Below are 15,234 nucleotides of genomic sequence, written 5' to 3'. Positions count from 1 at the left end.
TTTTTTTAAATCTTAGTTTTTTCGTGTAGAAAATGTGGTCAGCCCTGTATCTTGAAACTGTTGTAGAGATAATGTTTGTGAAAAATCCTAGCCAAGAGCCTAGGCTGTTTAAACACATAATATATGAGGGTCCCCGTCTCCTTTGTCCTTTGTCCCTCCAGGCTTATGACTCCATCTTTGCCCAAACATACATACGTCAGTCTGACTACTCGGTTCTTGATATAGTGCTTGTTCAAGGCCGAATCTATAAATATCTCATCCACCTGTTATTGCAACAAGAAAGAGAAGGTATGTGTTAATAAGATATTTTACAATAATACTATATCCTTTATTAAATGTTAAAACAATAGAAATTTTTTTTCACAGAAGTAATATCATTATTTAATAAATTAACTGCCATGTGAGTTGTATTTAACTCATGCTAGTTTTGAACCTGGGCCTCATGAAGCATGTGTATTCATAGCTCACATGTCTCTTTGCCTTGGAAGCCATGTGGTGTGCAGGCAACTCATGCTACCACGCTGTAGCATATACATGTTACCTGGTGGGTGGCCCTCTGGGAAAAACCCTGCAGTTGGTTGGTGAAAGTCTTACTTCCTGATGTTCTTATTGTTACCATTAATATTGACAACTTAATTCTAAAAACATGGATTAAATAAATAGAAGTCAATACATTTTGCTCTTCTATTTATGATTACCTTTAAATTACAGTTAAGCCTGACAAGTCAAGAAAAATATTTTCCCCTTATGAACTATTTTTCAAGCTTTCATATTACCTTTTACATTACTAATTTCCAAGTTTTTATATTCTTTTTTAAAAAGAACACAGAAGACAATAAAAAAGTAACAGATGTTCCATTAAATTAGAAAGGATCATTTTGGTTTTGAAGTTTTTATTCCATTTTCATAATAAAACACCATGACCCCAAGGAAAAAAATATTTTTTTCTAGTGTGGCAGTCAATGTGTTAAATCAGTGGTTCTCTATCTTCAAAGTGCAACAGAATCATTTTCAAGTTTTTTGTTGTTTTTTTTAATTATAGATGCTGGGGCCCTTCTCCCAGAATTTTGGTTTCAATTAGTCTGGAAGGGACCTAAGCACTCAGATTACCCAAGTAATTCTAATGTGCTGATGTAGTTATCGGAAGCAGATGTCTTCCTAAAACTCCACAGAAGGAGAAGCAGGAAGATGCAGAGCACAGATGAGGCTGGGAGGAGGCTTTGAGAGGTGACAGAGAGAACCATGGGTCAGTCCCGGGTTTGAGCCCATCCTACTACTCATTAACTGCGAAACCTCAGCAAAGTTACTGACTCAATTTGAGCTTCAGTTTCTTAACCTGTGAAACAAGGATATTGATCTGCCACTCACAATTCTATAAAGATTAAACACATAAAAATGCTGGGTATCTTTTGGTAGTTGATTGCCGGTGGTGGCTCTCTGGCCCCTTTCCTGGCGCTGCAGGTCTTATCATCAAAGAAGGAGAAGGGAAGTTACTGCTCTGGGGCCGAATGCACGGTTTCAATCACCTGCGATGCTGTGGTTTACCACACCTAGTGTTTGGTTTGCGGTATCCCCTAGTACCTGCTTGAAAACAGTATCATCTGAATGTGGGCACTGCCATTCACATTGCACAGAAGGTGAGTCAAATGTGCAAACAAAATATCCTAAATCCTTAAATAGAGGGCAGGAAAACCAACTCTCATTTTGTCAAAGACAAAAAATAAAAATAAAGAGAAGGTTGTTTCAGGGATCAAAGGATAAGTTGTGATTTCCTTATCACTACTAGGAATTCATAAATACTTCATTAGGAACCAAAATAGTCATTATTTCCTTTAACCCTTACAATAACTCTGTAAAATAAGAATTATTTTGATTCTTATTCCACCGAAAGAGGATACTGTGACTCAGGCATTACATGAGTTTCACTAGCATCATGCAGATAATAGTAAACTGGAACCTAAACCCAGGTCTTCTATCTGTAGAGTCTGTCTCTTCTCTCTCAATTACACAGCCTTGCCTGTTAAATGTGATGTACATTTCACTTCAATTTCTCGTGCAGAACACATAGCAGTTATCAAACAGTTAATTGGTCTAAAGATAAAGTATAAAACTTATAAAGATATATTTTTGGTAATAGCATTTGTGAACTAAAATAAAATTTTAAGGCTCACTCCCCACCAGCTGACTGAATGGACCCCCTCATGGCCAAAGAAATATTCTAAAACTAAATTGTCTGCCAGGAGGAGGGAGGTCAGACATGCCTCATCATGCCCCCCTCCCTTCTTGGTGACATTCTTTGTAACCCATTAATAGGCCTAAGGGTGTGCAAGACAATCCTGCAGGTCCTCAATTCATATAACAAATCTATGTCCAGTGGCTTATCTCTGATTATAGCTCCTTATGTTAAAACATTCCCAGCCTTTAGACAAAGCTTCCTTCATGTCTTTAACCAATTACAATCCAAAGAATCTTTAAACCCACCTATAACCTGTAAGCCCGCCACCTCGAGATGTCCTACCTTTTTGGGCCAAACCGATGTATGCCTCCCACACATTAATTTATGACTTTACCTGTAACCCCTGTCTCCCTGAAATGTATAAAAACCAAACTGTAACCCAGTCACACCGAGTCCACTTGCCCAAGGCCTCTTGGGAGTGGCTCCGGGCCGTGGTCCTCAAATTTGGCTCAGAATAAATCTCTTTAAAATTATTTTACAGAGTTTGGCTTTTTTTCTGTTGACACATTAAAGTTAAAATCAACTACAACATTTAGAAAAATTTAGAGAAATTGCTAGGTATCCAAAGTATGTCTTTACTTGTACTTAAATGAGGGAAATCTAAATGGGCTGAGGTGGTATGGGGTTTACATGTTAGAAACAAAACTATTTTGGAAGACATGTTTTTGCAAGAGGGACATTGTTATTATCATTTCTCTTCTTGTCACCCACAAGTCAGTATTCATTGTGGGGGTGGAGCACAATAGAGTCCAAAAAAGGAAAAGAGAGTCAAACAAAAAGGAACGGGGAGGTAAGAGTGATTGATTTTATTTCTTTTTTCTTTTGAAAAAAAAAAAAAAGTGATAGATTTTAAAAGGAAGAAAAGTAAATAACAGTTGAGTATTTAAAGAAGTTTGGTTTGTAATTATCCTCTGAGTAAATTCCACCCACAATTGATTCCTGGCCGTTTGCAACTTGTTGGTAAAGGCATCGGATTATGTTTTTGACTCTGGATAACATAATTCCTCTGGCAAGGGGCCTGTGACAAGAATATCTAAACTCAGCATCAATTCTATCTTTCAATGGTTAGGTTGTATAGGAAGTAAGAGTTGAAAGAACAACATAAGAAGAAATGTAGGTAGATGTAACTTTCGTGATCACAGTCACAAAGAAGTTTCTTTTTTATGAAATTCCTGGACCGTGTCTCTAGAAAACATCATTTGCCAGGTCTGGGATGAGGCCCAGGAATGTTCAGCTGATACAGGTAGTTTGAGGACAACACGTTGAGAAATGGGACACAAGATGGGTAAAAAAGGTTCCTATACTAATGCATTTGCAACAGGGGGAAAATCAGAGAAAAATGACATAGATTTGATTGATGAATGGAGTTTTTACAGAAACCAGCTTCTTGAGACCCTGAAATTATGTTTCCCTGGCAGATCAAGGCTTACACCATCAGAAACATTCTTTCTGCCAAGATTCTAAGTTCCCTGAAGTTTCAGAGGGGCTTTTATTTTTGAAGCTGCATGCCAGCTTGTTATGAATTTATTATTAGTTGCACAACCTAATAGAGTTAGTGATTTATAAATCTCTCTTACCTCCCACATTAGGGCATTTGTAGGATTCTGTAGTTGGGGTTAGCCTCCTAACACTGAGCAAAAGACCCTCCCCCCTTGCAGGGTAGTTCCTCCTTCCTTTGATTATTGTGAAATGCTGGGAATTGCACTGAGATTAAGTTCTAAGAGGGCAATTGAAGGTTAGTTGGGTGTTTAATGAAAGAGTTAGGGAGAGGCTGTCAACTCAAAAAAAACAGACTCGCCCAGTCATTCAGCTGTCATTCCCGAACTAACTCTGTTTGTACATGTCGCCTGCCTTTCTCTGTCCAATGATTCCCGATGGGCTCCCCTTACAGCAGTCTCTGCTCACACAGGGAGTGTTTTGTGGCTGAGAATGCAAACCTCAGATAGATATGCCACTGAAGATTGGCAAATGGACTATAAAAGCTATTTCTCCCAGCATAACCCTGGACAAGCTCCTTGGAACTGAAGAAACCAAAACCATGCCTTGAAGAGCTTTGGATCCTGTTGCTTTCTTCTAATTATAATAAGGGTACCATGAAAAGTCGGTAGAAGAGTTGCTTTTTAAAAGACATTTTTAGCCTTACAGAGGGCTTAATTGAAGTTACATTGCTGCAAGGGCTAAACTCAAGGTAGAAAGAGAGAATAGAGAGCAACTGCATTTTACCCTCTTGTTCACAGTGTCAGGCGTTCAAGGGCCTCACTTTCCATTGCCAACTTGCTGGCCCAGTCTCCAACACCACCTTCAGCCATTGCCCTCTCGTTTTCCTGCCCACTTGCCTTTCTCAGGCTATTCCTTTGGTCCATAGCACTCTCCCCATTGTGCTTTTCTAAATAACAACTATCTTGTAAGTGGCCAGTTAATACCTTTGGATAACACCTTCCGTTGGTGTTATTCCTTAATCCTCAGACTAATCTTTCCTCCTTCTGTCTTAATTTTTTTAATACCTTTTACACCTCCTACTCTTTAATATAGTTATTTATGCCAACATATTTTCTTATTTACTAACTGCACACCTTTTATCCATAGAAATGGTGATTTGTCCTTTAACATTCTACAATATCTAGCACAGTGCTTTGCCTACTGTAGGCATGCAGCACGTTTTTGTTGAATAAACAAATGAATAAAAGAAAATGAGAATTTATTTACCAAAAAATCTTAGATTTACCAGGAAATTTTTCCAAGAGTTTTTTAATGTGTTTTGTTTTACATCAAATTGAAATCAATGTTCCTAGAGTAAAAGTAAAATTGCATATGAATTTTTTAAAATTAAGTATGCTATTTATTTATTTATTTATTTTTTGAGACAGAATTTCGCTTTGTTGCCCAGACTACAGTGACTGCTTGTGGCGTCAGCCTAGCTCGCAGCAACCTCAAACTCCTGGGCTCAAGCAATCCTCCTGCCTCAGCCTCCCGAGTAGCTGGGACTACATTCACGTGCCACCATGCCCGGCTAATATTTTCTATATATTTTTAGTTGGCCAATTAATTTATTTCTATTTATAGTAGAGACGGGGTCTCGCTCTTGCTCAGGCTGGTTTCGAACTCCTGACCTTGAGCAATCAACCTGCCTCAGCCTCCCAGAGTGCTAGGATTACAGGTGTGAGCCACCACGCCCGGCCTGCACATGAGTTTTTGGGAAATTTTTTCTCTTTGTGGACATTTTCAGGTAATTAGATTCCTTGAGGTAAGATCCTATAGTGAGACTGCAGGGGTTATAATTGTAGGAATAGTTACCATTGTTGTCTGCCAACTGTGCATGAAACCCAACTCCATTAGATCTGCACTCATTTGCTTTTCACATCAACCCTCTGAGGTGAGAACTATTATTATCCACACTATATAGATGAGGAAGCGACTTGCCCAGGGTGACACAGCAGGGAGCCATGGAGCCAGGATTGAGACCATGGCTGTGCAGCTTTGCTTCAGCGCCTGTTAATGCCCTCACAGTGCCCGCCTCGGGTGGGCACACAGGCAGGCTGTCACTGAGAGGTCCCACCCACTGGTGACAGCGAGCAGTGTGCAAGTGCATCAGAAACTGGGACAGGGGGAGCAAGAAAAGGTGGTTAAGGGGTACAGAATGCAGTTAGAGAAAAGGAATAAATGTTACTATTTGATAGTACAGTAGGCAAAGTGCAGATAACAATAATTTATTGACTATTTCAAATAGATAGAAGAATTGCAATGTTCCCAACACAAAGAGAAGGTAAATGTTTGAGATGATGGATATCCTGATTACCCTGATTTGATCACTACTCATTGTATACAGGTATCAAAATATCACAGATACCTCCAAAATACGTACAACCATTTATATCAATTAAAAGACACCCATTGTTCTCCTCTCCAAAGGCAGCCTGGTTGTTTTTTTTTGCCCTCTAAATATGAAGACCATACTCTTGGTTAGTTCTGTTGCAATCCTTTGAGCTTGTTAGTATATCTTATTTAAAACTCTATTTTTGATTCAAGAAGTCAGCTGTGAACCATTCTCTCAAGCCTGGATAAAGCGTGACCATCCGGAGCACTGAGCGATGCTCATGAGATTTTGAGGCGTGTTGGCCTCCAGGGGATCAGGGGTGACTCCTGAAGCTTTGTGCCCAGTGCCAGGTCCACTGGAGAAGGCAGTTGGAGCCAGTGTCATACGAGGTCTGTGGGTGTGTGGGGAGATCACCGTGCAAGTATGACTTTCTGATTACCCCAAACCAGGAAGCAATGAGATCACCAAACGGGGTCTCATATTTTGTGATGTTATTAGTCATTTCTTTGATTGCAGTAGTCCTTCCTCCATGTTCCTCTGTGGAGTGTCAGAAGGAAACAGGCAGGCAACTGTGACTAACTAATCACATATAATGTGTAGCAATATATTGAATAGCTTTATCTGAAATTGATTTATATTTCTGATTAAGAGGCAAAATAAATTTGCAGGATTAAAAAAAATTTGCAATTAAAGAATATAAAGGGCAAACTTAACTTTCTACAAAAACCTAGATCTCTGAATTATCTTTTTAAAAGAGGTTATAACATCTAATCTGTTTCAAGTTGTACTAAAAATATTTAAAATCATTATTTAGAAGGTTCATGTCCTCTCCAGGTTTGTGGGTTTTAAATCTCTAAATTTCATTACTCTATGAGAGAGAGTAAGACAGAAAGGGGAGACAGAGAAGAGAATTATTTCTCTTAGCCTTTCCTATAATACTTAATGTAGTGCTATATTTGATGAATGATGAATGATAATCTAAATAGATTAGCTGACAGAGTGATACTATGCTATCTTTACAACTTCATCAGGAAGTTTACAGAGAGCTCATACTGCTTTCTTTCTCAAAAACTTCCTGCAAATAGCAATTTCATCCATATTTTTCATGCATGCAGGATTTATAATCTTTATGGATTTAAAAAATTAAATGGGAGAAGAATTAATATGGATTTTAATAATTTTATCTCCTATCTTAGGTAAGTCCTTTCCTGACAAGTAGAATAATTTAATGGAAAGAGAATATGTTTGGAGTTACCCATACAACTTCAAATCACTCATCCATCATTTACTAACTGTAGACCTTAACTTCAGAAATTTAGTTCTCTTATCCGTACAGAGAGGACAATAATGCCTTCCTTGAGGTATTACATTTCGGATTAGGCATAAGATATACATCAGTTAGCTTTTTCTTTTAGGATGTTAATTAAACACATTGAAGGTAGAGGTAGTGATACCCATCTTTCAGCCAGGCCTAATCTTCAATTACAGGATGAAGGTAAATCTGAGGTCTCAAGTAAGAATTTAGCCACATTCTACATCCAATTTTTCTAACTTCTGAACATGAAATTTCTTGCTAGTCTCTGCTTAATTTTTTTTTTAAAAAAAATCCAATTACTTCTCTCTAGCTATAGTCTAACTCTAAGCACTGAACATCTTTTACTTCTCTTTCCTTGTGCAATCCCAACTTTCAGGTAGTGTTTAACACCTTCGCTAAGTTTAAGTTCACCTTGACTCAGTTGCTTTTTCTCAGCAGAACTTCCTGCTGCAGTGTCTATCAGAGACAAATCCCCCACCTTTGCCTTCTAATTCCTTTAGAGAGGGTTCGTAAACTACATTTATTCCTTTGTATCTTTTTCTGTTTCCAAGTTCTATGTCTCTACAACTCTAGACCTATAGTCCCAAGGATATTTTGAGGGTCATTTTGGGCCCTGTTTCTGATATTTCTGAGTACAAAGAAGATAAAATTTAAAACTGCCTTGGGCATAGGAGCAGTGTTTCTTGAAAGAGAGAAAACCCTAAGTAAACTTCCAACTGTTGTCATCCTTAATAGAGATGGTGGTCACTGGTTCATGTTAGTAGTATAATTGAAAGAGAATAATGTAACAAGGATAAATGCTTAACTTCTGGTATTTTGTGGGGTGGTAGATGGGAGGTAAAATCACACAGATGATTCCTTTGGATGATAAGCACCAGGAGGGTAGAAATTTGCTAAGAACATGGAATCTCGAATCAGAATGCTTGCTTTCAAATCCTGACTGCATCAGTTACTGGCTGCATGACCTTGAGCAAATTAACCTTTCAGTACCTTGACTTTCTCACCTGAAAAACTGAAAAAGTAACTGTACCAGCCTCATAAGGTTGTAATTGAGGATTAACAAAAATAATACATAGAAGGTGCTTGGTGTGGCGCTTTCCATTCAATATATGTTAGCTGTTACTATTGTTATAGTATTACAAGTTTATAACTTTAACATTTGTAATGATCTTAAAATATTTTGTTATTTCTGAAATATATTTTCTAACTGAATAACTCCCTCAGTCAGTGCCTCTATTTAAACTTGTAAAATCTGCATAATAATGAAAGTGATCTACTTATGTGGGAGTATCATGAATCACAGGTGTCTGGTTTCTGGAATCTTCTCTGAAGGATGATATGGGAGATGAGATAATGTCTGTCCCACGATCTCAGGGAACTGGGATAGATTTCAGCAGTATCTGAGCAGGAATTCATTTTACTTTGGATCTCCATTTGCGTTTGAATCGGTAAAGCCCAATATGAGGAAGAACAGGACCTGCAACCTGTCTTTCTTGGCTATCTAATTAGCACCCATACAGGACAGAGAAAGAATCTGGTTTTATTCATTGGGATTTAGCAACAATAAACAGGAGTGGCTCAGGATGAGGCATAAACCCTTCCTGTAATTCTTCTAAAGCTAACTTGGTGGAGGGAATAGGGGGAGAAAACCACCTGTCTTATTTAAACAGAGGTAAAATAATACAAAGTCTTCCTTGGTCATGGGACCCTTGTTGATATTTCTTTTCTTTGAAAATCTTCTGCACTTGCTGTACTCAACATGCAATTTAGTCTTTAATTATATCACATTATGCTGTTCATTTTCATGTGTGCTACTCACATCTCTCCAAAGAGATTGGAAACAATTTAAGGAGACAGATCATGTTTCTTCTGCAAGACCCAGGTGCTGAGAAATGCAGTACACCCAATAATCAATCATGGTATACATTGAAAAAAGCTCTGATTGTTTCATTGGTTATATTTGAAAATTGACACACTATCTGGGGTATAAAAATCGAACTTCTACTTAATATCACATTCAAAGGTGGACTCCAGATATATGAAAGACCTAACGTAAAAGGTAAAACTATAAACTTAATAAAAGAAAATATAGTAAAATATTTTTATGACTTAGAAAGAGAGAAGTATTTCTTTAAAAAAACCTTCAAAATATAATCATAAGGCAAAGAAAATTGACAAATATGATTACTTCAAAATTATATATTTCCATTTCATAAAGGACAATGGTCAATGTTAATAAAAGACAGAATAGATGAGTGCAATGTTTACAACCAACACACTAATAATATCTAGAAAATATAGCAAAGTATTAATTTTTATTAATTAAAGACAAAGTATTATTTGTATTGCTTTAATACAAATTTGTATTAAAGCAAAACAAATAAAAAATCAATTCTAATAAAAAAATAGGCAAAGAATATGTATAGGCAGTTTATAGGAATGGAAGTCCAAAAGCTAATAAGTATATGTAATGATGTACAAATTCATTAGTAATTAGAGAAATGCAAATTCAGTCACAAGTAAAATGGGACTTTATGCCTATTAGGCTGGCAAAAATTAGAAATCCAAATAATACCAAGTGATGTGCACTGCATGTTTGTGTTTCTCCAAAATTCATATTTAAGATCCTAACCCCCAAGGTGAGGGTAGTAGGAGATGAGGTCTTTAGGAGGTAATTAGGTCATGAGGGTGGAGCCATTGTGAAAGGGATTAGTGTCCTCATGAAAAAAAATATTTCTCCTAACTTCCACCATGTGAGGACACAGCAAGAGGATGGTCTTCCATGAAGCAGGAAGCAAGCCCTCACTCGGTACTGACGTGCTAGTGCCTTGATCACCTTGCTCTGGGACGCCCTGACCTCCAGAACTGTATAAAATAAGTGTCTGTTGTTTAAGCCACCCAGTCTATGGTATTTTTGTTATGGCTGCCCAAACAGACCAGGACACCAAGTGTTGGCAAAGATGTGGGGACATGGAACCCGCACGCAGGGCAGATGGGAGGGCATGCTGATTCAGCCACTGTGAGGAGCAGTCCCGCGCCACTTAGTCACATCAAGCGTATGAACACTCAATTACCCAGTGATGCTGCTTCCGGAAGTACTTGCATGGAGAATGCACATGAAACACAGAATGGCTGCCTGTTGGGGAGGGGAGCAGGGGCTTATGCAATGGGGATGAAGGAGGATAAATAAACGACGATATGCAACTGTTATGTACCCATAATAATTAAAAATAAAAACGTTAAAAATATAAACAATGACAACCAGAAAAAGGCCTTGCATGTACGCATGATAATAACGTGTCATTACTTAACTCAGCTTTTGTACCTGAGATTCTTGCACTCCTGGAAACCCGTGCTTAACGAAAACTTAAATGTCCACTTTGAAACACAGTTTCTGTTGGACATGCACCTCTGCATTTCTCTCACTTATTCTAAGATCTATTGCATTCCTGTCCATTTACTTCAGTGAGACAGAATTTCTTAGTTAACACAATAACAGTAATGTTGGCTGTATAACATAAATGAAACAGATTTCAAACATTCACAGTTAAATTATAATATTTTCCATTATTTGATGAATTTGTTTATCTTTTTAAGTAAGGTAGATTTAGTTTTGTTGTTGTTGTTGCTTTTTTTTTTGTTTCGTTTTGTTTTACAATGAGGAGGTCACGTGGAGTCACTTAGTATTAGAGGAGTAGAAGAGGTATTGGGGTATATATGTGTGCAGGCTCCAGGTTCATTCGGGCATTACTCAAGCATCGATTGCTAATGGTCTTTTCTAAGATACTCTAAAAGAGTAGAAAGATGTATATCAGTTTGTAAACATTAATTGTTGGTTGGGGAAGATGAGATCACAAGATAGAAAATCTGTCCGTATTTAATGTTAACTGAAAATATAGATTATAAACTCCATCTATGATGTCATTGTAAATATGTTGCCATTGAGCACGCTATAGACAAGGATGGTGACATGAAAAAATGACAACTGCTATGAGAAAGAAAATGTTCTGAAAAATAAATTCTTTGGCTAAAACAAAACAATATGCTGTCATTTCTTCCCTTTTAAAATAACTCTGTGCTTCTGTGCTTTCTCGTCAGGGAATTTAATCTGAATTTAGTTTTTGAATGAGGATTTATGGGCATCCTGAGCAGAATTATTTTATATAACTGAGTGTGCTTTTTTCCCTTTAGGGGAAGTCTTGTATTTAGCTTTCACAAAATTGTTAGCATATAACTTGAATATTACACAAGTCTAGGTTTTTTGTTTTTGTTTTTGTTTTTTTTTTAAGACAGAGTCTCACTCTGTTGCCCAGCCTAGAGTGCCGTGGCGTCAGCCTAGCTCACAGCAACCTCCCACTCCTGGGCTCAAGCAATCCTCCTGCCTCCCTCCTGAGTAGCTGGGACTACAGGCATGCGCCACCATGCCCGGCTAATTTTTTCTATATATTTTTAGTTGGCCAATTAATTTCTTTCTATTTATAGTAGAGACGGAGTCTCGCTCTTGCTCAGGCTAGTCTCGAACTCCTGAGCTCAAAGGATCCGCCCACCTTGGCCTCCCAGAGTGCTAGGATTACAGGCTTGAGCCACTGCACTGGCCTGTTTTTTTTTTTTTTTTTTTTTTAATTAATACATTTGCAAGATAAAGTGAACATTTTTGATCTTCTTTTCTTTTCTCATATATTTTTAAAATACTCAAAATCTTAACATGTGATTTTATTAAAAAATGTAGTCTTATAAATAACGAGTTTGGATATGTTAGGCTTTCTATCGAGGAAATATTGTCATGGAATTGGGGAGCAATGGACTAGGATATCTTGGCCTCAGTGCTCCCATCTCTAAATGAGTTGTTTGAGTTAAAAAGTGTAATATATCAGAAACACCAGTTTGTTAGACAGGCAGATTCCCCGACTCCTCTCTCCCCACCTCTCCATCCCATTAGACATTGACTAAGCAGGTCTTGGGTAGGGCCTAGGAATCTACAATCATGCTAATGCAGGTGGTCTTCAAGTCATTTTTTCAGAATAGAGGGGAATGATCTATAAAAGCCCTTCCACCTGCATTATTCAATGATAAATAAATACTTTTACCCAACTTACCAAATTTTCACTCATCTCCCGTAAGTCCTTAAGTTGGTATGTGCTGCTTTGTCCAGAATCGCTATTGACTCGTAGATCTGAAATTTTAAAGGTGCCGTGGTAGTACTCCATAGTTGGGCCTGTGATGAAAATGAAAAGTAGGAAGTTAAGTGATTTGGGCAAAGCTTTTAGGATTTCAGACTCAACTATAGGCTCCTCTAATATCAAATCTTTTATATATCACTGAGATTCTTTCTAATTGAGGTTTATTAAAAAATAATAAAATAACAATGTCTTATAATACGCTAATAGCAGTAGCTGACATCTATTGAGTGCCTACTGTGTGCCAGGCACTGTCTGGTGCACTTCACTGGTATTAACTCATTCAATCCTCACCCCAGCTCTCTAAGATTGGCATCACCTCCATGTTACAGAGGAACTAGGTAAGGCATAGAGACATTAAGTAACTTGCTCTGTGTTGTACACCTAGTAGGTGACCTAGCCAAGCTTTAAAACCAGAGACTAGAGACTTAGGTCTCGAGCTTGAATATTTCATTACTACATTGCCCGTTGGTGAGTTGAAAAGTAAATGAACTTCTTTGTATGTTTTGATTTATAGTGACAGAGCCAGGCACACCAAGAAAACATGAAAAGAAAGGGTAGGGAAGAGCTGTTTGAGGTTGAACGTGAGAATAGTGTGCAACAGGAATAAGTTAATCAGATCTCTGCTTGGCTATTAGGAAAGGGAAGAAAGAAACGAGAGAGCAGTGAGACTTCTGAAGAATTTGGTAATCTGAGGAGTAAGGCCCAGAGAGTGCAAAGAAGGTACAAAGCTACAAAGAGTTAACACTAGAGAATGGAAAAAACAGAACAACCTAGATCTCAGAGGCCTGGCTCAGGGAGGTGCAATGGTTTTCCTGACTAGGGACCTAGGAGAGAAAGAGGGATCTCAGGAAGGGGTATCTCTGAGCCTTTTTCTGGTCTCCCTGATTACTTAGCTACATAATTCATACTGTTGTCAAACCTTACTGTCACGGTAAAGGGGCTTTTGTGCAACCAAATTAACTGACTTGAAAATCTTTTGCCATTGGCGTAAACTGCAGTTGGGATTGTCATATTGAGCCTAGGACTATGGTCTTAAGCCCTTTAAGGCTCCTAATAGAGTCTGCTCTCCCCCATTAAGTCTGTGGAAGGTGACAGTAGAAAAGACCATTCAAGTAAGCAGCCTGAGATCGTCCTGTTGTCACATACATCTATGCGAGAGTGACATTTTGGAGATTTGTCAAAAAATGTAAATGGTTTGTACTCTGTGCAGAGAGAGATGTGATATAAAAAAGGAGAATTCAGAAATGAATTATTTGTGTGATTATAAATATATTAGTCTATAAAAATATAATCCCTGAATACTGTTTTAGAAAGAGTAAATTTTTTTCTGAAAATAAGTGATAATATTGTGTACCTAAAATACTTATACATTATCAATAATTTTGAAATTCATTATTTCATTAGACATGTGCTTTTCCTTTGCCCTAGAAATGTTGGTGGACAGAAGATGATGGTCATAAGTAAAAGAATCAATTTTAATAACTAAATAACTTATCACAGTCTTTAATTTTAATACACAATGAGTAATGAGAGTTCTTTACTACAACTACTAGTAAATTTAAGATAATTACTGTTTTTGATCTTTTTGTGTAGATTCTCAAAAAAATACTGGATTGGGAGCTCTCAGGAAATAAGAAATCTGTTTACTTTGCTTAATGCTCTATCCTGACTGTTGGGAAATATGATTGAGGAATTAATGAGATGTGGCTCATAAGACCATCATTTTATTGTATAACCCAATATTACTATATTAAAGACAGAAATAGGAAGTTGCAGGGTTTTGTCTTGAAGGAATGTGTGGACTCAATGGTTCACTTATTAGAGGCTGCTATCATGGGAGAGCTCTCAGATCTCTGGTGGGGATGTTTTCCAGGAAGGCTTCCCCGTATCTCAAAGTCTGTGAGCTTCCCTGTGTCTTGAAAGACAAGACAAGGCAAATATGGCCCACAGGATGGGAGCCGGAGACAATGAGTGCACTTTGCCCAGAGATGCGCCCCGGGGGTTATAAACAACCTGTTTTATAGAGATGGGCTTCCTGCTCTCTCCTGTCTGTCTGCCTTTAAGTCCACCATAACTAATCAAAGAAATACAGAGTCACTAAACCTCTTTAGTTTCACCTTTGTTAATTGACAACTGCCTCTTAGAATTTAGAAGTTAGCCCCTGAAAGACTTTGTACCTGTTTGTTCACCTAGATAGATTAGAAGCCCCTTGAGAGGACTTTTGACCCTAACCCACTACCTGTATCCCCTAGCAACTGCATTCCCTGATATGCAAATATGTTGCCCTGACAACTGGTAATTGATATCTGTGATTATAAAAACCTGTATGAATCTAACCATATTGCTGGTGTTTATGGAGATACACCAGTCTCCTAGGTACTCCCTGCTGTGTTATATCTGATCTTTATATATATATATAACTATAAACTATACCTTAGTCTCTGTGTATTTTTTTATTTCTCTCTGTTTCCTATCAATTTCCTTATCCTCTGTGGCGACCCCTATCTTAGGGACTTGGCTCTGTGGGGAGAAGTAGCTGATCTCCTCATGGGCCTGCCTCAAATACCACTCTCGCCCCACACCTGACTACCCAGATGAGTACTCACATGTAATAGGCATTTAGTAATTACTTGTTGGTGAAATGACCAAATACATTAAAGAATATTCTGAATGTGGACATTTACAGATC

The 15,234-nt window shown here is 37.8% G+C and overlaps 1 protein-coding gene across 3 annotated transcripts in view; it reads right to left on the bottom strand.

Moving 5' to 3' along the window:
• Positions 1-15,234, bottom strand: part of TMPRSS11A (transmembrane serine protease 11A) — a 60,284-nt gene that overhangs the window by 26,027 nt on the left and 19,023 nt on the right. For all 3 annotated transcript variants that reach the window (XM_012760968.2, XM_075997850.1, XM_075997851.1), the window contains 2 exons: positions 12,462-12,580; positions 196-263 (listed from right to left, as the gene is read on the bottom strand). In XM_012760968.2, the coding sequence (XP_012616422.2) occupies positions 196-263; positions 12,462-12,580 (187 nt within the window). The remainder of the gene's footprint in view (positions 1-195; positions 264-12,461; positions 12,581-15,234) is intronic.

The sequence above is a fragment of the Microcebus murinus genome, chromosome 26, assembly GCF_040939455.1.
Source record: "Microcebus murinus isolate Inina chromosome 26, M.murinus_Inina_mat1.0, whole genome shotgun sequence".
In the NCBI taxonomy this organism is placed as follows: Eukaryota; Metazoa; Chordata; class Mammalia; order Primates; family Cheirogaleidae; genus Microcebus; species Microcebus murinus.
The sequence above is the reverse complement of the archived record's forward strand: the minus strand, read 5'-3'. Positions and strand labels throughout refer to the sequence as shown.